This window comes from Heteronotia binoei, chromosome 10, assembly GCF_032191835.1.
Source record: "Heteronotia binoei isolate CCM8104 ecotype False Entrance Well chromosome 10, APGP_CSIRO_Hbin_v1, whole genome shotgun sequence".
Classification (NCBI taxonomy): domain Eukaryota; kingdom Metazoa; phylum Chordata; class Lepidosauria; order Squamata; family Gekkonidae; genus Heteronotia; species Heteronotia binoei.
The window spans coordinates 33,378,093-33,405,515 of NC_083232.1; the positions used below are offsets into that span (position 1 = coordinate 33,378,093).

Sequence of the window (27,423 nt, forward strand, 5' to 3'; positions counted from 1 at the left end):
TTTCAAATTGCATTGACTAATCTGCTGATGAAATGTCAGTGCTTTTCAAACTGATACACATTTTGTAATCTTTTTTGGAAACCCTGTTCCTTGTACTACTTCCACTGAAATGCAGCAGGGTGACTGTGCAGAATAGGATCTTCTCATTAATAACTTGCAGCCAGCATGGATCGGGAGGGGGAAAATTGCTTGAGAAAGGAGGCTTGTGTCCAGGTAAAATGAGGTTAAGGCTCCTTGCTTGAAGAGGTCAGGTCATCGGGCCTCACTAGGACTTTCCTCACTGACCCTAATGGCCTGTCTACCCCTTGACTACAAGATCATAGTATTCTCTTCCTCATTAGATGTCAGTCTGTTTATAGATACCAAGCTATAGGCAAGGTTTTTGCCCCAAAGAACCTTTCATGAGCTCTTTGTTTTATAAATTGGAGATGCTCAAGATAATGCTTATTTGCTGCTTTTGGTGCTGTTTTAGTTTTGGATTGATTTTCTGATGGTGCCACTTCGATACATTTATTAAAATTCTTTACCATGTTATCTGCGTATTGTATGTATTGTCCTGCTCGTATTACGTAGTTTTCAGGTTTTGTAATTCCATTTTCTTTATTGTTTTGACATATCATTTCTGATACTTTTGTGCATTGTTTCTAATTTGTTATCCTAATCCAATTGCTTTGCTTATTAGATGTCTCATGCTGCTAGGTTGCACTGTTGTATGCCATATAATCCTCTTTTGAGCGTCATTGCTGTTGCTGTTTTAATTTTGGATTGCTTTTTCTGATGGTGTCACTTTGATAGATTTTAATAAAATCCTTTACCATGTTATCTATATTTTTATTTGTATTATCCTGCTCTTACTATATTGTTTTCAGTTTTTGTAACTCCATTTTTGGTATTGATTTGACATATCATCTGATACTTTTGTGCATTGTTTCTAATTTGTAATCCTAATCCTATTGCATTGATTATTAGATGTCTCATGCTTTTGGGTTGCATAGTTGTTTGTCATATAATCCTCCTTGAGGAAGGCAGGTAGTCCATAAAGTAAATAAACAGACTGAAAGATGGGATATAAATATTTCTATTAAATAAATATACTTAAAATTGCAGAGTGTCTGAGGACCGATATTGAAGATGACCAATTTACTTCTAAAAATGAGAGATCGAAATCTTATGATGAAGGACTGGATGATTATAGAGAAGGAAAAGTGTAAGTCATGAATGAAACAATGTAGAAACATTTATAGGTATGTGGTTTTATCAGACTGAATTCAGCAAGAATGACTATGATATCTATTTTCTCTATATAGGTCTCTAAAGCATGTAGCTAACTTCAAAGGAATCAAGGTCAGTCACTGTATTCAGCAATGTACTAATTGTGTAAATTAGTGTAAGTCTGTGTCAATGTTGAATGTTGATTTGCATCACTATGATGAACAGAATTTAGAGAGCACGCAGATACCAAACATGCAGTTGTTTCATGGTGATCTGTGGATGCTGATATTTTGCTCTCAGCAACATGTGTCAAAGTTGAACACTATCTGAGCATTAACAAAAGCCAACTTTGGCAACTTCTGCCCTGTGACTCGAGAGAAAGCCCCAACTGATTATTTGTGACTCGCCAGTGGCTAATTGTACTTTGCCTTCTCCCAGGTGTTTGTGATTTCCCTGCTGGTAACTCAGTTCCCAGACTTCAGTTCTCAGTTTTAGATGAGGGGGTTTATATGCCTCTGAGATGTTTTGTTGACCTCAAACTGCCCTGGAGACTGCTGTTTTCCCCATTGGGGGTCTTCTATTCACATATATTGGCAGGATAAACAAAAATCCTAAATGAGGCAAATAGCAGTCCCCTTAAGGCTGTTTCAGGTTGCTAAAATGCTTCATGGTTGGCGGGGGGGGGGGGGGAAGAGTCACTTTGGTGCACCATGGACCCACTCAGTCCAAATGAGGACCTACAATATGTGAGTTGAATTCCCAGTGGAGAACTCACAAGCTTATATGTCTGGGTGGACAAACCTGGGTAAAAACCAAACAAATAGTTAGATTCAGCAAACGGCAGTGCAGAGTCCAGCAGCCGCTAGCTATGGTGCAGCTGACCTGAGCTGACTGCCTACCTTCCACCTTCAGAGGAGAAAAAGAAAACTGAGGCAAGAGTGTGTGTGTGTGTGTGGCCATAACTTGTTTTTTTAAAATTGTAAAGTTGTTTCACAGTGATGTTTTTGTTTAGGCCCCAGACAGCCAAACATCATCAGAAAACTCAGGGTCCAGAACAGCTTCTTCAGAGGTCTTTGGCGATGTCACCAAGGAAGGATGTCTCTATTTTCGACAGCTTGTCACAGACAAGGGAAAGGTAGTGCTGTTATTAACATGCAGCTTAAGGTTAATACAGAATGTTCTGCTCCTTTTGGTTTCTGAGCATTTAGCAACTATGACTGGATGTTTCTTTAGACTATAAAGTCTGTTTTTCAAAAATGCCCAGCCATTACCAGGATCTGCTTTAGAAACTATATTCCTTGGGATAATTTGTATGAGCATAGAGAAGATGAGCCCTGTGGCGTAGAGTGGTAAAGCTGCAGTACTGCAGTCGGAGCCCTCTACTCACGACCTGAGTTTGATCCCAGCGGAAGCTGATTCAGGTAGCCGGCTCCAGGTTGACTCAGCCTTCCATCCTTCCGAATGAGTACCCAGCTTGCTGGGGGGAAAGTGTAGATGACTGGGGAAGGCAATGGTAAACCACCCCGTAAAAAGTCTGCTGTGAAAATGTTGTGAAAGCAACGTCACACCAGAGTCGAAAACAACTGGTGCTTGCACAGGGGATTACCTTTTTTTTTTTTTTTAGAGAAGAAGAATAAAAGTAAGGAATTTCTTTTGCATATTAATTTCTCTGCAGCTCTGTAAGATGAACACATGGCTGTTCTCACAGCAGATGATCCCCAGGCTATCAGCCCTGGTCAGTTCTCAGGAAAGAGTTTTGGTCTGGAAGAGAGGGGGCGGGGCGGGAGTCCTAAAACAGTATCAGTGAAAATGCTGCCTGTTTTGTCTTCCCTCAGGAATGGCCATGTTTGTCTAGGAAGGCATTAAGCAACAGCCTGTTAATGAAGCTGTCAGAAAAATGGTCCTGTCATACAAATTTACACATCTTCTGTATGATTTCAGGCCTATCCATTTATTTCATAAGAGAACTTTGCAGTAATAAATAACTGGAAGATCAGAATTAATCCTCTGTAAAATATTTACTTTTTCTGACTGTCTCTTTGTTTCAAATTTTAGACTGTAAACTCTTGAGTCAGGGAACCCTTCTTGAGGAGGGTATTATTTTTGGCTCATGTTAATCTATATCATGTACACCTATGTTATTGTTGTTAAATGAATATCACCATTAATCCTAGTTCCTGTTTTTTCCCAGAGAGTTGGAGGGAGTATCCGGCCATGGAAACAGATGCATGTCATTCTTAAAGGCTGTTCCCTCTACTTGTACAAGGATAGAAAAGAGCAAACGGTTCCATCTGAAGATGAACTGCCAATCAGTATCAATGCTTGTTTGATAGACATTTCATACAGCGAAACGAAGAGGAAAAATGTATTTCGACTTACCACCTCAAACTGCGAATACCTGTTTCAGGCTGAAGACAGAGATGACATGTTGGCATGGATTAAGGCTATACAAGAGAACAGCAATTTAAATGAGGAGGTTGTGTGCTTGCCAAGTGTTTATCTCTTGCTTTTGGTGTGTTTTACATATGTCAATGGAGGGTGCACCATTATTCATCCAAATTCATATGGTAACATTGAAGGGGAGTTGATTCTGTGGTACAATTAGCTAGTCAGCATGAGTAATATTCTTGTTCTTTCAGTCATTCTTGTTCTTTCAGCTGTCCTTTTGTCAGGTCTTGTTACACAAACTTAAGCCATAGAAATGTTTTGTTTCATCCTTGGGTTTTAGGAGCATCCAAAATGCCGCCTGATAAACAGTTGAGGGGGGAATACAACAAGTTTTGAACCTTAATTTAGCATCTTGTATCTGCAGAGTGCAAGTAGGCTTTCAGAGACCTAGTGTGGCCAGCAGTCTCCATGTACATGTACAGTGCTGCTGTTCTGAATATAAGTGTGCAGCCATTCCTTCTCTACTAAGGCTCTCCTAGCTACTGTTCTTCCCTGGGCCTTTCAAATGTTTCCATTGATGCAGCTGCATCCAGGAGTCCTTGGAAGAATGCCTGCTCTAAGAGAAGGCTTTTGGGAGGACTTTGTCTGGACTTGAATGGTCTGCCCAAGTCATACTGTAATCTAAAGAAAACTAGTATCCTGCACATGCAAGAAAGTGGAGGGAGATGATATAATCAGGTCTTTGGGGTTAGATAGCAGCTTTCAGCCTATGCCAGAAAGGATTATAAATCTGTAGCAGATTTTGTTGTTTTACCTTGTTTTTAAACATAAGAAGGCTCTGATACTTTATTGTCAGGTTTTTAAAATGAAGGAATTCTGATTTATCTGTTTCATGGAATCAGAATTTCATTTTGTGTGTGTGTGTGTGTGTGTGTGTGTGTGAGTTCCAAGAAGGAAGGAAGCTGTGGTATAATACCTTGATTAAAGCTGAGGCTGCTTCTGATACTCTTGGTCTCATATTGTTAGGAAGATAAATGTCTTTCTTCATAGCCACTCTACACATTAAACAAATTGAGGCAATAGAGGTCAGATCATATAAATGCATGGAGCTGCCACCACCCCCCACACTCACCAGATAATTCACCTCTCAGTCTCTGATAGAGTGCGGTGTCTTTAAAATAATGAACTTTAAGAAAGTTATAGGATCCAGTGTTGATGTTCACTGCTTTGTAAATTGATCATGGCTTTATTCAGTTGGTTCTTTCTGTTTGTTTGATTTACTGTGCTTTGTTTTGTTGTTGTATGCATTTTCATTACTTTTTTTGCTTTTTAATTTGGTTTTGTTAGTCATCTTGTAGATGTAGACTTTGGAAAGCAGGACAAAAATATTTTAAATAAATGAAAGTGGTAGGGAAAATTACTGTTATAAGATGAGTGTATTGGATTTGATTTTGCAGCTGTGCATTCTGCGTAGAACAAAGATTGAGAGAAATTGTTTCTTCTTTTTTTAAAAAAAAGTTTAATTCATGTATCACTTTGTAAAGTGGGGGGCAGATTTAAGTATGAATAGTTGGAGACTTTTATGACATTAGTTACAGTGTATCATTAATGATGTTTGGAGCTGCCTTGTTTTGTGGAATATTAGAATAGTTCTCAAGGAAGAGCATTTATCATAAGAACATGAGAAGAAGATATTTAGTTTTCTAAAGTGCATTTTCATGCATGGTTGAATTGATAGGTAGATATGTGCAGAAATACACTGGTTTTTAAAGTGCTATTAGCTAAATGTAATTCAAGACCCAGGCAATTGTGGAATGTGTGTACAGTGTCATCCTCACTGTTTAGCATACAAAACATAAGGGCAGATTTTGCAGTAGAATCTTAATCCTCCTTCATGAGATTGTTCTTTAAAGCAAAACATGATCTATAGTGGCTTCTAAATGAGACTCATAGTTGCTGGTTTAGTGTTGATTGTGAGCAGTAGGGAATTTTGTTTTCCAAAGTCCAACAGGTACACACAGTTAAACTGAGGAGACAGAGGCACCCAAGGAAAAGCAAACCCTTGTGCTGTAAAATAGAAACAAAAAAGAAACTCTTTCAAAATTGCATGTTTGAGTGCTGGGTGGAAAAGGGTGTTTCCCTTTCCCATCATTTAAAAAAGGTTTTTTTACCATACACAGGGCTAATCTTTCAGTAGAGTTTCTACTGAAACCCCCCCCCCCCCACACACACACCTAGTTGAGCTTTTCTGTACCATGTGCAGAAGTGTGCAGTTGAGCTTTTCTGTACCATGCAAGCAAGCAAGCAAACAAACAAAATTAAAACTCCTTCAAAAGAAGTAGTAATGCCTTAGGATCACAGGGTTAAACCTTCTGAATGTGGCTTGATAAAATTCAGCTGGAATTATTCAAATAAGGATTTGCAAAATAGTTCTAAATTCCTTTTTTACAGAACACCGGTGTGACCAGCAGGGACCTAATCAGCCGAAGGATTAATAAGTACAGCACAATGATGAGGTAAGTGGCTGGTGTGCAATGTAATAGACCAGCTGGCCTGATTATTGTGGTCCCTCTATTTCTGAATAATACAGTTTCTTTCTTTTTTTCTCCCTCAGTGCTTCTAGCGGCAAAACAGAGCCATCCCCCAAAACACCTCGTCAGAGCTTAAGCATCAAGCAGACATTCCTTGGTGCTAAAACTGAGCAAAGGACCCAAATACCACATTTTCCAAAGGAGGAATCTGAAAGGAAGTTTGTTCCTAAAGGTAACTATGCCATGCGTATTACCAGTTCCAGTCCAGTAGGGAAAGCCAGTTGACAAGATCACACTTAGGATCAAGGCAGTGGGAGCAGCTAGGATTTTCATGGCTTCCAAGCATCTTTGTCAGTTCCTAGGCAATAATAGGGAAACTTCTCTTGCATGGATCAACCTGCTGTGCTTCACTTAGGTCTTGCCACTAAAATTGCAAACTTGGATGTTTATCTTGAGTCACGTTTTAGCTCCCCAGTCTCCTTTAGTCATCTGTTTCAATCAATTCTTAAAATGTACTTTATTTTGTGTGATTTGTTTTAGTAGCTTTATGCTCTGAGTGGTTTGGGAGGTGGTGGTGGGGCTTTGCTGTGGCATAACAGAAAAGCATTGGGGTTCATATAATAATTAGGGCCCTGCCAGGTTGAGGCAAAGGGAATGGGAAACCAACGGTATGAAATGGAGACTGAGAACAGAGCTGCCATTCTCCAGCTGACAGAAACCACACTCTGGTCACTTTTTTCCAGCAGCTGTTTTTGCAAGCCCAGACTTACTTCTGCCAATGTGATTTCTCTAGCTTTATCTAGTGAACGCCTTGCCTTTTTCCGTGTTCAAGAAAAATGAATACATAGAATCTTAAATTGAGAGTCTGTGAATGAAGTCTGGCAGTGGAAGTTATGCATTAATTTTCCAAGAAGGAAATTAATTCCCACAAAAGATGTTTCTGCACTGCCCTAAACATCAGCCCTAAAAATGTTTTCCAGGCTGCAAGCAAATTGAGCCAGTATCCTGGGCAGCTGTATTTGGTTATTGTAATGTTGTTGCTGATGTTAAAGTAGGTATGGCAGCCATTTTTGCAAGAAAATCTGTTCACGTTATAGAATTTTGGTTAATACCATCGTATTGTATTCATTACTACCATTACATATCGTTCTGAGCCATGTAATGAGAAATATTCTCTCACATGTGTTAAGCTTGCACTTGTCCCAAGGTCATTCTTGTTGGATCATAATTTTTGCTTGAGTGTGTGTTTGTGCGTGTGCACACAAGTACACATGACTATATCTGTGCCATATATTTGAAAACATGCAATAACTGTGTGAGAATCTGGGACATGTATAAAATGCTGACATGTCTGTGCATGCACACAGAGAGAAGCCCATCTTCCTCCTTCTAGTTCGTACCCTTCACTCCAAGCCCACAACAATAACCTTTTCAGAAGAGCAGACTAACTTGCCTCAAGGGATGGTAGTTCACATGTAGAATGTAGGTCCTTACTAGGTCCGCCCCCCCCCCCCGGTATTTTTCAGGTTTGAGTATACGGAACCCAAAGAATATTATTTCTTGATATTCCCGAATTCCAATATCAGTATGGTATTTGGATTCAGAAAATATTCAGGATTCTTGAATTTTTTCAGGTCCAATGGACCCAAGATGGGGGGAAAAAAGAGAGGATCAACTGTAGCGGCAGAAGCTGAGAGCTCCATACCACCCCAGCCGATCCTGGGTGGCTCCTTTCCTTGCAGTTTGGTTAAAACTGAGCTGCAGAGGAGCCAGCTCCAGTTGAGGCTTCTCCCCACAGGGTCAGCTGGGGGCTCTGCAGGGTAGCCAGGTCTAAACCAAACTGCCCTACAGAGCCTGCACAGGAGCCGTTCCTGCAGATAGAATTCTGCTGGGCAGCCCAGTTTAGACTGTACTGCCCAACTGAGCCAGCCCAGGAACTGATCCTGCAGGGAGAGTTCTCCTTACAGGCTCTACTGGGGTTCTGCTGGGCAGCTCAGATTAAACTGGACTGTCCAAAAGAGCTGCCCCCCATCCTCCACTGGAAATAATGGGAAAAGGCATTTTAAGGGATCACGGTCCTTTTAAGTGCCTTTTGCAAGCTGTGAATGCCCTTTAATTGTGGCTATCCAGTGACCACAAAAAATCCTGAATATTTTTCGGCATTTTTCAGGGTGGCCATTTGTGGACAACTGAATCAGTAGGCCACTTGGTAACTGGCTGAGAAAATACGCATTAAATACTCATTTATCGGGTATTTTTTCGGTTCAGTTTATACCAAGTGCACACCCCTAGTCCTTACTGTCTTTCTTGTAAATTATTTTCTCCATCTTCTCAAGAAAAACTTCCTGCTGGGGTTGATGGCAGTTGTGGATTTTTGGCCTCTTGAACTGAATGAGAAGGCCAAGCAAGCTGCAGTTCCCATCAATTCCAGCAATCAAGTAAGTTTTAAGCGTGCACTAACAGCAGCTACCAACTGGCTACTGTGTGATGATGAAAACCACCAACCGTGCAGATGCAAATAGATTTAAAATAGTGCATGTTTTAAATTTCAAATGAATAGATGGTGTGCTTGAATCAAGAGAAAATGAGCTGAATTTGTTAGATTTTTGACACATCAAGGGAAGATCAAGAATCAGTGATTAAAGGTAACAGACCTGTACAGACAACTTAGACTCAGTTTGGATTACAGACGCTTAGCTTTTAGCATGTTTGCTGGAGCTGTGGAGCAGTGTATGATGAGCTGTCTATACAGCACCATTGCTTATATTGACTCTAGTACCAAGGAAATTGATTCTTATTTTAGAAGTGGGTATATTGGTAGTAGTTGCTGAGGTTGGGATGAAGCTGTGGCCTGAAGATGGAGAAGTTGTGGTCAAGGTCCAGATCTTTGCATTTAGTTACTATTTATTTATTTATTTATTTATTTATTTATTTATTTATTTAATTCGATTTATATCCCGCCCTACCCCACCGAGGCGGGCTCATGGCGGCTTACAACATAAAACCAACAAAATCAATTTAAATATATTAAAAATACATTAGTAATTATAATTATACAATAAAATACTTAAAATACATATAAAATACATAAAAAATACATAAAAACACATAAAGCTCGTAGAGCTCACATCAATATATACTATGCTGCCATTCTTCAAATCAGTTCTTCAGTGTTCCAATATTAGATAGTCTGATGTTCGAGATTAGATGTTCAGGCATTCCGATAGCAATTTACTTGTATGCCAACCGGAAGAGGGCTGTTTTGCAGGCCCTGCGGAACTGTTCAAGGCTCCGCAGGGCCCTCACCTCCTCCGGGAGCTGATTCCACCAACAAGGAGCTACCACCGAGAAGGCCCTGTCTCTAGTCACTTTCAGACGGGCCTCCTTTGGCCCAGGGATTGTGAGAAGGTTTTGGGACCCCGATCTCAGGTACAAACAACCTAGACTGCAACTTCTTCTACATAATGCATGTGATTCAACTACCTCTGTTGTGCCTTCTCCAATTTTTGTTGGGATTTCATCATTCTGTTAACCATTCAATCACATTCAGTCCATCTCTCAGTCTTTTTTAAAAAAACTCATCTCCCCTTTTGCTTTTCTTTCCTTAAGAAAAAGATGAGACAAGTCCACCAAAAGACAAAGGTACATGGCGAAAAAACATTCCCAATATCATGAGAAAACCATTTGAAAAGAAGCCATCTGTAGCTGGGACCTTTGGAGTCAGACTGGATGATTGTCCCCCGGCTCAAAGCAATAAGGTATCAGTTATTCACAAGAACAACAACAATTCTATTTTGAAAAGTCTTCCTGTGTTCATAAGAAGTTGTAAGGCATACATTGTAAAATCACTATCTGTCTTTGGATTTTTCCCTCCAGTATATTCCTCTTATTGTTGATGTATGCTGCAAGCTTGTTGAAGAGAGAGGTCTTGAATATACAGGTATTTACAGGGTTCCTGGAAATAATGCTGCTATCTCAAGCATGCAAGAAGAGCTCAACAAAGGAGTGACTGAAATTGACATTCATGATGATGTAAGCAATGTTCTCTGGTTCTCTCTCATTCTCTCTCTCCCTCCCTCCCCTTCCCCCTTCAAAATTGCAGTTATGAGCAGGCTAACAAGAACTTTCTCTCCTCTCAATTCTTAGAAATGGCGAGACTTGAATGTTATAAGTAGTTTACTGAAATCGTTCTTCAGGAAGCTTCCGGAACCACTCTTCACTAATGGTAATTCTCTCTCCCCATTAAGAAAACACAACCACCCGAGACTGTAAATTGTCTGTGATGGCTTAGATAACACTAACAGATTTGCTTGTTTGTAAATAATACTCAGTTTATTCCCAGGACATCTGTCTCTTATGCTATTGAGAACATACATTACATGCTTGATTGATGAGTGTCTTCCTTCCTTCCTTCCTTCCTTCCTTCCTTCCTTCCTTCCTTCCTTCCTTCCTTCCTTCCTTCCTTCCTTCCTTCCTTCCTTCCTTCCTTCCTTCCTTCCTTCCTTCCTTCCTCCCTCCCTCCCTCCCTTCCTTCCTCCCTCCTTCCTCCCAATCACTTTCCTAAAATCTCAAAGCAGAAACAACAAAATTGTAACAAGCCAAAATTATAAAACGCATACTAAACCAATAATAATAAAATCTTACAGTCAGAATCTATTTATCATGGAAATATTCCTTGTATCATCTTACAGTATCTGACGTGTTTTTGGACATGGACATGTTTCTTTGGATTAGATAGTAGACAAGGATGCCAGAGCTCATGCAGACTCTATTGTCTCTTTTCAATTTGGTCTTTAATTTAAATCTCCCCGTGCTTTTATTGTAACTCATACTGGGTCTACACAGGAGTCCCCCGTAGTCTTCCATCTAGATTCTGAAAAATCTCAGACCGGTTTGGTTTTAGCAGTGTTGATGCATCCGACCATGCTCTTGGACCATTCCACAGATCACAGTGTCGTCTATACTTTTCTGTGTGTGCAAATGGGAGCCTCTGTGTTACACCTCTTGGGCTAAAGGAAGAAAGGGAAATTGGGTAGGCTTGCAATAAAACAGTTTTTCTTTTTGACAGACAAATATGCAGATTTCATAGATGCAAACAGAAAAGAAGATCCTGTGGAACGACTGAAGACACTTAAAAGGCTGGTATGCTGATTCTGCATATGGACATCATCTTGTGCAACATTTTGATGATCAATATGGTTGTTAAACTCTGTGCTAAAATCATGTGTTTCAGATCCATGATTTACCGGAACACCATTATGAAACACTCAAATTTCTGTCTGCACATCTAAAGACTGTAGCTGAAAATTCGGAGAAGAACAAGGTCAAGTCAATTTTGAGTCCAAGGGTTTATGTTCATGAGTGGGTGGATGTGGGTGGGACTGGTATTCATTTTGGAGCCATGATCGCTGTGTGATTCTCAGGCATTTATAAAACAGAGTCCCAGAGCATCTGGGTTTTTACAATGTACTTTTCCCCTTTAGCTGAAACTGTATGTAGGGTTTCTGAGTCTGGCAAAGTTTCGGTAACCAAAGTCCTTGCCAGAGCAGATGCTGCATGGTGTGGTGGCTGGAAAACTCATCATCTGCTTAGTGGAGGGTTATAAGGTTAAAACATGTTGCAGAAGAAATGTGTGGCGCACATAAGAGTTGCTGTAGCTCATTGTTGGAGCACATTATGTTGCACAGCTGCTCCTCTTCCCATTGTCTAAGTTTGCACCCTTAATTCATGTTGTGAAGTAGTATGGAGCTTTTTACCTTTGGGCTGAGAGAAGGTTATATCAGAGAGGCAGAGCACATCCTTTACATGTATGAGGTTCCAGGTTGAATCACCTGTGACATCTCTACTTAAGGCAGCGTTGACCCTCAAGGTTCTGAGAACCCAGAAGCAGAAGCAACAACGTGACTCTGCTTCATGTACATATTAGTGTGAGGGGGGTTATTTTTCTGTCCATCAGATTTCTATCGCACTTTTCCTCCTAGGAACCCAAGGTGGCGTACACATGTCCCCTCCTTTTAGCCTCACAACAACAACCCTGTGATGTAGGTTAAGATGACAGAGCTTGACTACCTCAAGGGATTTGAACTCAGTTGATTCTGAGTCCTGGCCTAACTCTCTGACTCAGGGGTGTCGAACGCATTCATTATGAGGGCCGAATCTGACATAAATGAGACCTTGTCAGGCCATGTATGTCATAAAATGTAATGTCAAGTAGCAGAGATATAAACCTTATAAAGGGCATAAACACAAAGATTTTTAAAAACTCAGCCAAGAGAAACGTGAAGCTTTGCTCTGTAGCTCCTGTGCAATTGAGCAAGTCTGGCAAAGCAAGCTGTGATACAGAAGGAAGCAAGAGAGAGGGAGAAGGAAGCAGTTGACAGCCAATTGCTTGGGGGCCTGATAGGAGCCCTCCAACAGTCTGATTCAGCCCCCAGGCCACATGTTTTACGGCCCTGCTCTAACTGATATACAAGGTTTGCTGGCACTTTGATATGTTAGTCTAGGGAGCGAATATCTGAAAAGGCTTTACAAAAATCTGGTTCTTGGTGAGGAGAGATTTTTTGTTTTGTTTTTTACTTCACTTCATTTTTTAAAAGAAAGCAACTATATGTCTTTATCCTTCCTACAAAGGGATAAATCACACCTGCTCTACTTGTGTTTCAGATGGAACCAAGAAACCTGGCAATAGTATTTGGTCCAACTCTTGTGAGAACATCTGAAGATAACATGACGAACATGGTTACCCATATGCCTGATCAATACAAAATCGTAGAAACACTTATCCAAAAAGTAAGTGAATCCATTTCACCTTCCCAAAGTGCACAATGCTGGCAGACCTGCTTCCTCTAGCTAAATCAGCTTTAGTTCTTTTTCTTCTCCTTTGCACAGCTCGCTACTTCTTTCCCTTTATTTCCGCAATGTCCACATTTTTGAGATTGTGGTGGGGCTTTTTTTCACTTCTTTTATTTTCAATTGTAGCATGACTGGTTTTTCGCAGAAGATGATGAAGAACCTCTTGTAAGTACTGGTCCTTTTAACTCCCTCTTAGTTTAGGCCCCTCAGCACATATTTTCCCTGTATGTTGTTTGCGCTTCACAAGCAATGTACTTGCTCTTTATTCCAAACAATTAAGAAAATGAGTACAGTGCAGTTAATTTGTAGGCCTTCTCTTCTAGAATGAGCCCTCCCCCCCTTTTCACTTTTTGTTTGTGTGTTTAAGAATTCCTGAGGAAACAGTGTTTTCGAGTGAATAGTTAAGAGCTTTCTAAATACTGTTAAGTCATAATGAGCCCATTAACTATGAAACGATGATGAAGAGATCTTTGTTTATTAACTGTAGACAGCAATTCAGGAGGAAAACACTGTAGAATCTCAGCCAGTGCCAAACATAGATCATTTACTCACCAACATTGGAAGGACGGGAGTATCTCCAGGAGACGTATCAGGTAACTTTTGCCTGGACAGTCTGTAGGCTAGAAAATTCTCTTCTAATGATTTGTTTTAATCTTCTATTTCCTTTCTTTGCTAATAACTTTTTTTTTCCTTCTCAAAATGATCATAGGTGTTTTTTATTTAAGAGAACACAGTAAGGCATGTTGCATGTGACATAGGTTGGAATGCTTTCTTGGTGTAAGAGGACAGTTCATAAATGAGAAAAATTTAAGCATGCTCACAACTGTATCATTAACCATGGTAATCGCTCCATATGATTCTTCCAATGCAGTGGATGAGATAACCTGCAGTGGTGTGAATGGCTGTTGGGATGGCAGAAAGTTTGAACCTTCCATACTGTTCAAATGGTGCTAGTTTTCAAAGTTAGAAAGACAGATTAAAGTTTTAAAGTTAACTTTGCTTGACAGATAACCAACATTTCCCCCCCAAATATATTGTAACAGGATATGCTTACTCAGACTTGACTTGTTTCTATTTAATGACAATATTTATTATTTGGCTAAGTACTGCTGTTGCAAACTTCCTCGGCGACTTTCCCCCACACTGCTGCTGTACTGTTCACTAACAAAGCATGTTGTTTATCACAAATGTTATCCCTCTGTTTCTAGTTTGTGTTTTAGTTTGTAGAAGACTCTTTTTTTCAGCAGTGTATTGAAACATTCCCTCTATCCTGATGTTGAAACAGGAGAAGTGGGAGGAGTGTATCACACGGTGATGTCACTAGTGGACTCTGTGATGTCACTGATGGACAGCTGGAACTGTAGGAAGAAGGAGGACTGTTGCCCACACTGTAGCTGCCTTGTCTGCAGAAACCCCCGTTTCTTGTAAATGCACAAAGAATTAGTTGATCTGTGCTGTAATTTTTTTTTCTTTTGAAGAGTATTTTGAACAGATCAGTGCTACTTTTTAAAAAGTGTTTCTGCTGTTTCTTATTATTTCTGAAGCAGACCCTGAGGAGAAATAGCATGGTATGGTCCACCAGTCTTTCTAGTCATTAGCCATGTGTCAAAAGGGGCAGGGCATGGGGGCTCAGCTCATTAATTCTGAGGTGGGGGGAACCCCCTGAGAGTTGGAGAATGGCAAAGCAAACCATCTGGGTGCTGCATTAGCCCCTCCTTTACCCCCCCCTTACAACTGTACGACTTTTTTGTTTTTTGGCAAGAGTAAAATGATGGTGTCCATTTTCATTTCATAATAGCGCTTCTTTGTGTGTTTTTTTTTAAAGACTAAGCACAAAACTGATAGCTGTGGAAATCTAGCTAGGGACAAATTAAAATTTCCTAAATATGGAGCTCAAAGGAGCACCTAAATGTGAAACTGGGGTGCCAAAAACTAAGACCCCGATGTCAAAATACCACTCCTTGACCTCTACCCAAACATACTTGACAGAATACAAATGCGACTTACGATAAGAACCTGGGGGGTATTGTTTCAGAATATAGCCAAAGGCTGTTCTATTGAAATTGGTTCATTGCATTTGCAGGAGTGTACTGAGTACAATCCTGAACAGGTCTCTCAGCTGCGGTTTTGCAGGACTGTGTACTTAGAACATGGAATAAAAATTAGTCTTTCTGTTCTGTTTTGTTTTGAAGAACAGGGCTCCTTTGCCATTTCTGTCATTGAGCTGATTCTGCCTACAACTCACGGCATCCTTTCATGGCGGTGGCTTTCTGTGGTGCAGCTTGCATCTTTGTGAGCTCTTACTATCCACTTTGTTCTGATTATTTTAAACTTTTTTTAACCAGTTTGCTCTCACATTTTGTTCAGTGCTTGTCTTTTTTCATATGTCCAACGTTGTCTAGAACAAAAAGCAGACTTTGAGCAGTGTTCAGTAATGTTTTGCATTTTGATTTTATCAACAGATTCAACTACTAGTGACTCTACAAAATCTAAGGTAATCCATTGCATTTGGGTTCTTCACTGGCTTTGGTTGATTGTGCATTTATTTTGGTTTTCTATTTGTAATTTTACAAATTGGTGGAGGGGGGATGGAAGGTGGCTCAGCTTCTTAATTAGAAAACAGGAGCCCTGACATATCCTCAGCACATTCATTTCATGATTGTAACTGTATTTCTGACATGGGGAAGCCCTTACTGCTGTGATCTTTGTGACCCTGAAGGCTAACAGAATTGTATTCCAGCATAAGCTTTGATGGATCTGAACCCCCTTCTTCAGATGGAGCACATGGATTCTCACTGTGCAGACATTTTATGAATGCAGATGTAGGGAAAAGAATGAGCACTGTCAAAAGTGCCAAGAAATGCTGGATGGAATGATATTTTATTTATTTACACGATTTTTACTCCACCTTTCTGCCTCCCACAGGGCCACCGAAGTAGCTTAATTAAAAGCATAAAATTAAAATTTCATCTCAAAAGTCATTACAACCAATACAAAAATCATCATTACAGCAATTTAAAACCAAAGCTTAACAAAATTACAAATGAAACAGCATTGAGGAGGAAGGATAGATCACTGAGGGAATGGCAGGCAAAACAAAAAAGCCTTCACCTTTTGACAAAAGATGGCAACAGAAGGGGCCAGGCAAATCTCCCTGGAGCTCTAGTAACCTGAGGGACTGCTGGACAATTTTCTAAAACCCTGGAGGGTGCCTGATCAGTCCTGAGAAGAAGTTCCTGAAAGACTCTTTTGCCAGCAACTCAGGATGAGGGAAAAAACTAGTTAAAATTTGTTATGTTCTGCACTATGTTGGGGATTACCTGCCCTATTAAATAAAATGTTCTTTATATTTTGTTAAGTTGTCTCTGTGTCAATGGCTTGCTAGGAAACAGCGCCTAATTGGGCCTACCATGAGAGAAGGCAAAATCAGTGCCAGCTTTGGGGAGCTGGAAATTGTGGAGCCCTTTAGGGGGGAGGATTAGGGTAGGCTGGGCCCTATATGTAAAACCTAGCCTTCTCTTGATAACGTGCCCTGGCAATAAGCCTCAGACTGCCTCCCTCCAGGGAATGCGGAGGTGGTTCAGGGAACTCCTGGGCACTACACTATACCAAACTAGATCTCAGGTCTTTAAACAAAGGTTAGATAGATAGCAGCCATCTGACAGCAATGCTGAGTCTGTGAATTTAGATCATGAGGAGGAGGGCAGGAGAGGCTGCCTCAGTTCTTAGTTCTCGTGGCCCTTTCTTGTACACCCAGGGAAATCCTGTTTGCCACTTTGGGGTCAGGCAGTAATTTTTCTCCAGGCAAATTTGACCAGGGATCCTGGAGTTGTTGGGGTTTTCTTTGCCATCTTTTAAGGTGTGGAGCATGTGTCACTGTGGGTGTGTGGGTGTATTTCCTGCATTGTGCAGGGAGTTGGACTGGATGACCCTGGAGGTCTCTTCCAATTCTTTGATTCTCCCATAGGCTTAAGTGTGTGGCTGTTTTGCTCTTCAGAGAAGGAGCAGCCTTCTGTCCATCACACCAGTCCTCCTTTGGAAACCATTGACAAGGGTGTGGTGTTTTTTTGGTTCTGCCTCGTCAGTGGGGCACACTTACTTTTAATTACATCCCAGTAATAATAACAAGCAATATAAACATTAGTTTACAGAAACGTAATAAAAAAATAGTTAATGGTACAATAACACTTTTCTTATTTACATATATACACCAACCATTCTTTTATTATGGTACAGAGTGCGGCTTTGAGCTTGCATCCTCCTGAACAAAGCATCAGCTCTCCCCTCCTTGCCTTCCTTCAGCCGAGGTACTTGGCAGGCAGGGGGCGAAAGGCCTGCTCTCTTCCCTGGCCTGGTGGGGCTGCTGCCACCTCCTGCTGTCCTGCTGGTGCTGGCCCTGCCACCCTCCATCTGACAGGCCGTGTGGGGTGCAGGTGGCTGAGGAGGGGAAGATGCAGCATGCGCCTGGGACAAAGCTGAGACAACATTGAGGAAAGCCGGCTGCAGGTACTTGGTGGTGGCGAGGCAAGTTAGCCATAGCCCCCCTTGGCTGCAGCACTGAAGAGGTTCTTGCCAGGCTGGACGTGGTGGGTGGGCAGAAGGGGTGCTTCATGCTATGACAGCTTCCTTTCCTACAGCTGCTCCAGAAGGGAGCTGGCAAGGTGTAAGACCTGTGCTCTTGGCGGGGGGGGGGGGGGCGCTCTGCTTTAAAGACGCCCTGAGCTCTTGAGCGAAGGGCCCAGATGACCAGATGGTTGGCAGCAGCATGAGTTTATTGTCGTTTTTAAAATGTTGTGGCTCCCCCTCCCTACTTTCCCCAGGGCCCACCCACTGAAAATTTCCTTGCTATGAGCCTGCTAAGGCCTCACTAGTTCTGACTTTATTATGGTCACTTGAGCTCCTGAATCTCTCCAGCCAACAAGATCACTTCAACTGGTTCCATATATTCATTTGTAATCCCTTCAGGCATCTTCCACATCCTAGATTCAGGAGAGGTTTCTGCTTCAGTAGGGATCGCTATTTCTGCCCCCTGGGTGTTTAGAACTGCTTTGATTTGTGTTAATACATTTAGTTTCCTCACAGGTTCTGAATTATTATTTCTTTACTAATTTTTGTATTTTACAATTAAGACACTTCAGTTCCTCAGGTTCTCTCCTAGTCTGAGGAGTCCACTTGGCAGGGTTCGTTTTTTGAGATAATTCCCCCCCTCCCAAGAGCACCAGGCTAATTTCTTTTGATTCCCTGAGGTAAAATATGTTCCCTTCAAATTCTCCACCAGGGAATCTATAATTTCATCTTGTTGATGCTGTTGCTATGTTCTTTAGCTTTTTGTCCTTTACAATCCATTTTGTCCTTTACAATCTACTCTGCAATGAGAAATGAAGAGTCCCTAAACTATGATCTGTTTAAAGAAAGGGTAAGGCAGAGATTTGGATTAACTGCTGAGCATAACAAAAAATTTTTTAGAGAACTTCAAAAAAATGAGATGAAAACTATTGTCAATTGGCCTGTCATTTTGACAGACAGTTAAATTGTTGGTAGACTAGCAGTGGGGCCAAAACAAGAGATCAGGTAGTGAATGCTGGAACAGTTTTATAGGGTCATACCCAGAGATTATAAATGGATTGTAAAGGACAAATAAGAGTTAGTGGAGGGGGGCACCACAGAGCAATTGTCTGTGTGTTTTAATTGCATGATATTCCGTGGAAGTTATCTCTCGAATTCTGAACTGAAAGGCATGGTATGAGCTAAGGGGAGAAGCCCTGGGTCAGTGGTAGGGCAGCATGTAGAAGACCCCCAGTTTAATCTTTGGCATCGCCAGTTAAAAGGACCAGGTAGGTAGATAATGTGGAAGACCTATTCAAGACCATGGAGAGTCATTACTAGTCAGAGTAGAGAAGGCTGGCTTTGACCAAGTGTCTGTCTCATTATGAGAAGCTTTATGTGTTAAACTCATACGAATGGACAAAGCAGAGTCAAGTTGTACCTTTAAGACTAACAAAGTTTTATTCAGAATGTAAGCTTTCGTGTCCTTTAAGCACACTTCATCAGACAGTAGGATGGAACGGCAAGCAGTCCTATATAGAGAGAAAGTGGGCAGATTAAAAGAATCACAAGCCAGGGCCTAGCGACTGCCAATCTGTGTCCACTGGGCTAAAGAACCCCAAAACTAATAAATGCCAGAATAGCAGGTTGATGTTCATTAAGTATCCTGCAATAAATGAGAGTCTGCTCTAGGTGAAAATGTGAATGGACATTACAGGAGGACCTGTGGCTCAGTGATAGAGCATCTGCTTTGCGTGCAGAAGGTCCTAGGTTCAATCCCTAGCATATCCAGCTGAAATCACTAGGTAGTAGTTAAAGACATCTACCTGAGGCCCTGGAGAGCTGTTGACAGTCTGACTAGACAACACTGACCCTGATGAATCAATGGTCTAATTCAGTATAAGGCAATGTCATTTTCTTCATCTGAAAAATCAGGCACATGAGATCTAGAACGGGCACTGTGAGAAGAGGAAGGATTTAAGTGCCTCCCCCAATGCACTTTCCCCATGCATGAACTGCCTTTTGCCTCTTTGAAGAAACACAAGGGTACCCACATTCATACCTGTATGTTTGTCCAATGGCAGAAACAGTTTCCAGGGGCCATCTCAGTTTGGGAAAGCAACATGGGAGAAGCTTCCCACACCATTCTGCAGTCTAATACCAGCCTTGACGTGCTTCATTTTTCAAGACAAAATCTCCCAGGACTTCTCAGTATTATGTCATTGCACCATAAACACAATGGTGAATGTCAAATGTTTGAGAAAGATTCTAGCAATCAAAAATTGCCTTGAGCCAAGAAGAAAGGTGGGATAGAAATATTTTAATATATAAATGAACAGCTGCTTCATCTCTACCCCCCATGTCTCTATATTCATCAGGAAAGGTAACATTTGGACATGTAGTTACTTTCTCTTTCTGGGTGCTTTAGTTCTGACATCCCCCAAATTATTAGCAATATAACTGAATTCATTGCAAAAGCTTACACATAAGAACCTCTTCTAAGCTTCTTAGGCGCTCAGAAAATCTGCATTTTTATGATTAAAATCATAAGACCCCTGCTGGATCAGACCAGTAGTCTATCTAGTCCAGCATCGGGTCTCACAAAGTGGCCAATTAGTCCCTCTGAAGGTCTACATCGAGTTTCAAATAATTTGTTACAAGGGCTTGATCTGACATAAATAGGGCTTTGCGGGCTGGGCCATGTGTGTCATAAAATGTAATGCCAGATAGTGGAGATATAGCCTTTATAAAGGACACAGACAAACACAAATATATATATTTTTACTTAAAATACAAACATGTTTAAAATTCTTGCAATAAAATACTTTAAAATGGAAAGATGGGATTCGGCAATGCAATTTTTAAAACATCAAGAAAAAGTACAAGGATTACAGCAGAATACAAAATGATTTGAGCCTAGGAAAACATGAAGTGGCTTCTTTGTCCCCTCTACTCAGGTTGGCAATGGTTGTCCAGTGTAATATCCTCCTTTGGCTGTGGGCCCCAGGTTAGAGTACTCACTAGGCAGCGGTTCCCAGGTCCATTCAGCAGAAACAAGCTGGTTCAAAACATCAACCATTTATTTGCAAGGACACAACTCCAGCAACAGCTTCAGCTGACCATAATAATGCTGGAAAGTGAAACTGATCTCCATGCCATTGAAACATATTGCAGCACACACAAAGTTGCAAGGAAAACATGGAATGGATTTTCCATTAAGGTCTCTATCTATCTGGGCATGGAAACCTTAATAGAAAATCCATTCTGCATTTTCTTTGCAGCTTTGCAAGCCCGAAAGAGCTTCCTGGTGCAGCCATTAAAGACAAGGCAGAAGGAGCTGGGAACTGTAGCAGCCTTGAAGCTTCAAATGGTGAGGACAAGAGGGAAACGGGAGAAAAGCGTCATGGGCCTGATTAAAGCCATGGGCCAGACATTTGACACCCTTGGTCTACATGAAAGCTTTTACCAGAACTGTAACAGCATGTTCATGGCAGTTCCCAGCCTTTAATAATGACGGATTAGACAGAGAGCTCAACTACTTACATTTCTCAGTGCTTTTTTTCTGAAAATCAAATCTGGATGGAGAATTCTTGATGGCATACTGGTTTTTACACATTGCTGTCATACTTTGGCACATTTTGACCTGGCATTGTATGAGATAGCTTGCACATAGTATCTCTGAAGAAATGGAGAATAGTGCCACTCAAAGAGGGGTGGCGGGATCTTGATTTGACATCACCAGTCTGGCGATCACAGAAAACTGGCACGTGACCATCTTTAAATATTTTGTTTGTGTGTGTTCTTTTTTCTTGGCAACTTGCTCATAAAGGGCTAAGGCAAAATAAACCATTTGAAAGGCAGTGTCAGGATACAGGATGATCTTCACAGGCTGGAAAACTAGACTAAAAATGAATTTTTATGGGGATAAATGTAGTTCTGCATTTAGGTAGGAAAAATCAAATGTATAATTATAGGATGGGGGAGACTTGTCTTGGCAGTAGTATGTGTGAAAAGGATCTAGGAGTCTTAGTGGACCATACACAACATAAGTCAGTAGTATCTAATAAGTATGCAGTAGCTAATAAGGCCAATGCAATTTAGGGCTGAATCAACAGATATAGTGACCAGATCACGTGAAGTGATGCTATCGCTTTGCTCTGGTAAGACTCACCTAGACTATTGCGTTCAGTTTTGGGCACCACAATTTAAGGAGGATATAGAGAAGCTGGAACATGTCCAGAGGAAGGCAATGAAGAGGGTGAGGGGTCGTGAGACCAACTCCTACAAGGAAAGGCTGAAGGAGCTGGGTATGTTTAGCCTGGAGAGGAGATGACTGAGTAGTGACATGATCAGCATCTTCATGTACTTAAAGGGTCATATAGAAGATGGTGCAGAGTTGTTTTCTGTTGCCCCAGAAGGTTGGACCAGAACCAACAGGTTGAAATTAAATCAAGAGTTTTTAACTAAACATTAGGAAGAACTTCCTGATAGTTACAGTGGTTCCTCAGTGGAACAGGCTTCATCAGAAGATTGTGGACCTCTTCTCCTTTGAAAAAGAGATTGGATTTATACCCCGCCCTTCATGCAGAGTCTCAGAGTTGCTTACAGTCTCCTTTCCTTTCCCCACAATAGACATCTGTGAGGTAGGTGGGGCCGAGAGAGCTCTTGAGAACTACTCTTGAGAGAGCAGCTCTTTCAAGAACTCTGACTGACACAAGGTCACTCAGCAGGTGCACGTGGAGAACCAAACCGTGCTCTCCCAGATTAGAATCCATGCATTTAACCACTTGTAGTGCCAGGGAGCACGTTTTAAATGGACTACAGTCTTATCAGGATGCCTCCCTTGCTGTATAGCCACAGGTTGGAGCCACCAGCTGCAGGTGATTAATCCCTGATGTTAAGGTCTGGCTGGTGGCCAGAAAAGGAGAATCTTTTCTCCTAACAGAAGCTCTTGCAGAGGCAAGGAGCTCTAGTAACCTGAGAGTCTGCTTGACAATTTTCTAAAACCCTAGAGGGTGCCTGATCAATCCTGAGAAGAAGTTCCTGAAAGACTCTTTTGCCTGCAACTCAGGTTGAGGTAAAAAACTAGCTAAAATTTGTTATTTTTATTCTGCACTATGTTGGGGATTACCTGCCCTATTAAATAAAATGTTCTTTGTATTTTGTTAAGTTGTCTCTGTGTCAATGGCTTGCTAGGAAACAGCGCCTAATTGGGCCTACCATGAGAGAAGGCAAAATCAGTGCCTGCTTTGGGGAGCTGGAAATTGTGGAGCCCTTTAGGGGGGAGGATTAGGGTAGGCTGGGCCCTATATGTAAAACCTAGCTTTCTCTTGATAACGTGCCCTGGCAATAAGCCTCAGACTGGCCTCCCTCCAGGGAATGCGGAGGTGGTTCAGGGAACTCCTGGGCACTACACTATACCAAACTAGATCTCAGGTCTTTAAACAAAGGTTAGACAAAAGGAGATTGAGGAAGAATCGCACTGCTACAGGACCAACCCTAAATCAGACTTTTCCCTGCAGCCGCTGTGGCCGGACCTGCCTGTCCCACATTGGTCTTGTCAGCCACCAGCGAGCCTGCAGCAAACGTGGACTATTGCACCCTTCTTAAATCTTCGTTCGCGAAGCCAAGCCGAGAGAGAGAGAGAGAGATAGCAGCCATCTGACAGCAATGCTGAGTCTGTGAATTTAGATCATGAGAAGGAGGGCAGGAGAGGCTGCCTCAGTTCTTAGTTCTCGTGGCCCTTTCTTGTACACCCAGGGAAATCCTGTTTGCCACTTTGGGGTCAGGCAGTAATTTTTCTCCAGGCAAATTTGACCAGGGATCCTGGAATTGTTGGGGTTTTCTTTGCCATCTTTTAAGGTGTGGAGCATGTGTCACTGGGTGTGTGTGTGTGTATTTCCTTCATTGTGCAGGGAGTTGGACTGGATGACCCTGGAGGTCTCTTCCAATTCTTTGATTCTCCCATAGGCTCAAGTGTGTGGCTGTTTTGCTCTTCAGAGAAGGGGCAGCCTTCTGTCCATCACACCAGTCCTCCTTTGGAAACCATTGACAAGGGTGTGGTGTTTTTTGGTTCTGCCTCGTCAATGGGGCACACTTACTTTTAATTACATCCCAGTAATAATAACAAGCAATATAAACATTAGTTTACAGAAACGGAATAAAAAATAGTTAATGGTACAATAACACTTTTCTTATTTTCATATATACACCAACCATTCTTTTATTATGGTACAGAGTGCGGCTTTGAGCTTGCATCCTCCTGAACAAAGCATCAGCTCTCCCCTCCTTGCCTTCCTTCAGCCAAGGTACTTGGCAGGCAGGGGGCGAAAGGCCTGCTCTCTTCCCTGGCCTGGTGGGGCTGCTGCCACCTCCTGCTGTCCTGCTGGTGCTGGCCCTGCCACCCTCCATCTGACAGGCCGTGTGGGGTGCAGGTGGCTGAGGAGGGGAAGATGCAGCATGCGCCTGGGACAAAGCTGAGACAACATTGAGGAAAGCCTGCTGCAGGTACTTGGTGGTGGCGAGGCAAGTTAGCCATAGCCCCCCTTGGCTGCAGCACTGAAGAGGTTCTTGCCAGGCTGGACGTGGTGGATGGGCAGAAGGGGTGCTTCATGCTATGACAGCTTCCTTTCCTACAGCTGCTCCAGAAGGGAGCTGGCAAGGTGTAAGACCTGTGCTCTTGGCGGGGGGGGGGGGGGGGCGCTCTGCTTTAAAGACGCCCTGAGCTCTTGAGCGAAGGGCCCAGATGACCAGATGGTTGGCAGCAGCATGAGTTTATTGTCGTTTTTAAAATGTTGTGGCTCCCCCTCCCTACTTTCCCCAGGGCCCACCCACTGAAAATTTCCTTGCTATGAGCCTGCTAAGGCCTCACTAGTTCTGGCTTTATTATGGTCACTTGAGCTCCTGAATCTCTCCAGCCAACAAGATCACTTCAACTGGTTCCATATATTCATTTGTAATCCCTTCAGGCATCTTCCACATCCTAGATTCAGGAGAGGTTTCTGCTTCAGTAGGGATCGCTATTTCTGCCCCCTGGGTGTTTAGAACTGCTTTGATTTGTGTTAATGCATTTAGTTTCCTCACAGATTCTGAATTATTATTTCTTTACTAATTTTTGTATTTTGCAATTAAGACACTTCAGTTCCTCAGGTTCTCTCCTAGTCTGAGGAGTCCACTTGGCAGGGTTGGTTTTTTGAGATAATTCCCCCCCTCCCAAGAGCGACAGGTTAATTTCTTTTGATTCCCTGAGGTAAAATATGTTCCCTTCAAATTCTCCACCAGGGAATCTATAATTTCATCTTGTTGATGCTGTTGCTATGTTCTTTAGCTTTTTGTCCTTTACAATCCATTTATAATCTCTGGGTATGACCCTATAAAACTGTTCCAGCATTCACTACCTGATCTCTTGTTTTGGCCCCACTGCTAGTCTACCAACAATTTAACTGTCTGTCAAAATGACAGGCCAATTGACAATAGTTTTCATCTCATTTTTTTGAAGTTCTCTAAAAAAATTTTTGTCTTATGCTCAGCAGTTAATCCAAAACTCTGCTTTACCCTTTCTTTAAACAGATCATAGTTTAGGGACTCTTCATTTCTCATTGCAGAGTAGAGATCGTTTAACCTCTAACATATTTGTGAGTGGAAATAAATCACCCTTTCATTGTCAGCCATTTAAAAATCTTTACAAGTCTTTTCAAAGCTAACAAAAAACCCCTTCAATATTGTCTCATGTTTGAAGTTTCGGAAATTTTGTTTGATCAACATAGTAGGCCTCAACGCTTAACCTAGTGTTTCTCAACTCAGCCTTTAATTGTAATTCTTCCATTTTTAATTTATTTAATTTGATTTCATGCTGTATTTGTTTTCTCTTTCTTTTAATTCAATCTCCCTTTGGGCATATCTCTTTTAATCTCACTGCCTTTACTTCTTTCTTTTTCTAATTTAGCTATTTCAATTTCCCGCCTAATTCTCCAGACCTCTACTGAGACAGTATTTACAAATTCTTTTGCTTCTATGCTATCCCCTGTAGCAAGCGACTCAGCTTCAGTCCTCTTAAGTGCTTTTACTTGCTTTAAAAGGCCTTTAAATCACATTTCTTAAATACTTATACCTTCATATTTCACCATCTTGGGTAGGTTTGTGAAACTTTGTGTCTATATCCCACCACTATGACACTAATTTGGGACAGACTGTTACTATCAACTGAGGGGACCTACACAGTCGCCTATGTTTTTGGGGACCCAGATTTGTTTTAAACTATAAAATTTCTCCTCAGTTACCAGGTGTTCTACAGGTAGCAGATGTCTTAGGCTTTGGGTTCATTTCTGTGAGGTAAGGTCTGCGGTGCGCAAGTAGAATACGGAGGTCACTGAGGCAGGAATGATATATTAACAATAAATATCGGTAGCAGGTTTCAAGGAACACCTCAGCAACACAAGGCTCCAGCCAGACAGCAGAAAAAGTTGGCTGAGGCATATTAATTTAGAGAGTAGTTTCAATTGTCTTTAATATTTTCCAGCATAAACAAGCTTTTACCAATTAGCTACTAGGTTCTTGGATCGAAACACACACAGGATTCCACCCACACCAGCCTACCCTCTCCCAAAAGCCAGACTAAATGGCACCGGGTCTGCTCATTGCCAGAGACAGGCCTAACAATTGGGTACTCTGTTCTCTGTCTTAACTAGAGCCAAACCACTCTGCCATACTACCAAGCAGAGCTGCCCTTCACTCTGCTTTTTTCCTGAGCTAGACCTGAACTCTCTCTCATTACTCTCTCCCTGAGGCACAACTCAACTCCTGCTAAGTTTCCCTCCAACATTCCATCCCCCTTCTGAAAGATGATTAGATGTTGGAGCAGCACTCCCATTGGCTCAACTGAGTGGCTGTTTTTACCATTCAGGGAAGGGACAGCCTTCTGCCCATAATACTGGCAATTACTGATGTAACTTCCAATAAAATGCTGGTTTCCATTATAGAGCCAGTGTGGTGTACTGGTTGAGAGCCAGTTTGGTGTAGTGGTTAAGTGTGCAGACTCTTCTCTGGGAGACCAGGGTTTGATTCCCTACTCCTCCACTTGCACCTGCTGGAATGGCATTGGGTCAGCCATAGCTATCACAGAGATGTCCTTGAAAAGGCAGCTGCTGTGAGAGCCCTCTCAGCCCTCCCCCCCCCCACCTCACAAGGTGTCTGTTGTGGGGGAAGAAGATAAAGGAGATTGTAAGCCGCTCTGAGACTCTGATTCAGAGAGAAGGGCAGGGTATAAATCTGCAATTCTTCTTCTTAAAAGTGACAGATTCTAATCTGAGAATTGGGTTTGATTCTCCACTCCTTGCCATGAAGCCTGCTGGGTGACCCTGGGCCAGTCTCTCAGTCCCACCTTCATCACAAGGTGTCTGTTGTGGGGAGATGAAGGGAAGGAGACTGTAAGTCTCTTTGAGACTCCTGAAGGTATAGAAAAGTGGGGTATGAAATCCTACTATCCCATAGCAACAAATACAGCCACTTTTCAGGTTTTGTAGCTAAAAGCTCTGGCACTTACTCAATCTTGTTCTATAGCAGCAAATGAAACCTATTACTTTTGTTACCCACAGTTGATATCAGAGTTAACCACCTTATAGAAAACATAGGCAAAATAAGTCAAAGAAATATGACATTGTGTGATGTGCCACTTTACACTGAAACAAGGCAGAAACCTGTGGATGGGAGGAGCACAAAATCACAACTTGGGAAGCATGCTCAATCTTTCTCATTGTAGCCACTGCACTTGCGTATCCATAGTGGCTGTCAAAATGTGCAGCTTTCTCCTACAAAGCTGTGCATAATCCAATGAGAACCTGGCCATGCTTGTAGAGTTGTCTTGTGGATGTGCTTCTAACTTGCCTTTCTTGTGAGA

At 41.8% G+C, this 27,423-nt stretch overlaps 1 protein-coding gene and 1 non-coding gene across 5 annotated transcripts in view; both read left to right on the plus strand.

The window, feature by feature from the left end:
* ARHGAP21 (Rho GTPase activating protein 21) overlaps positions 1–27,423 on the plus strand; it is a 176,375-nt gene that overhangs the window by 144,045 nt on the left and 4,907 nt on the right. For all 4 annotated transcript variants that reach the window (XM_060248353.1, XM_060248351.1, XM_060248354.1 and 1 more), the window contains 15 exons: positions 1,108–1,207; positions 1,308–1,344; positions 2,225–2,347; positions 3,404–3,688; positions 6,052–6,116; positions 6,215–6,363; positions 9,741–9,889; positions 10,008–10,163; positions 10,278–10,356; positions 11,200–11,273; positions 11,365–11,454; positions 12,795–12,920; positions 13,110–13,148; positions 13,471–13,576; positions 15,446–15,477. In XM_060248353.1, coding sequence (XP_060104336.1) covers positions 1,108–1,207; positions 1,308–1,344; positions 2,225–2,347; positions 3,404–3,688; positions 6,052–6,116; positions 6,215–6,363; positions 9,741–9,889; positions 10,008–10,163; positions 10,278–10,356; positions 11,200–11,273; positions 11,365–11,454; positions 12,795–12,920; positions 13,110–13,148; positions 13,471–13,576; positions 15,446–15,477 — 1,610 coding nt within the window. The remainder of the gene's footprint in view (positions 1–1,107; positions 1,208–1,307; positions 1,345–2,224; positions 2,348–3,403; positions 3,689–6,051; positions 6,117–6,214; positions 6,364–9,740; positions 9,890–10,007; positions 10,164–10,277; positions 10,357–11,199; positions 11,274–11,364; positions 11,455–12,794; positions 12,921–13,109; positions 13,149–13,470; positions 13,577–15,445; positions 15,478–27,423) is intronic.
* On the plus strand, positions 19,248–19,319 carry TRNAA-UGC (transfer RNA alanine (anticodon UGC)). Its single transcript has one exon. It is a non-coding gene; the product is annotated as a tRNA-Ala (tRNA).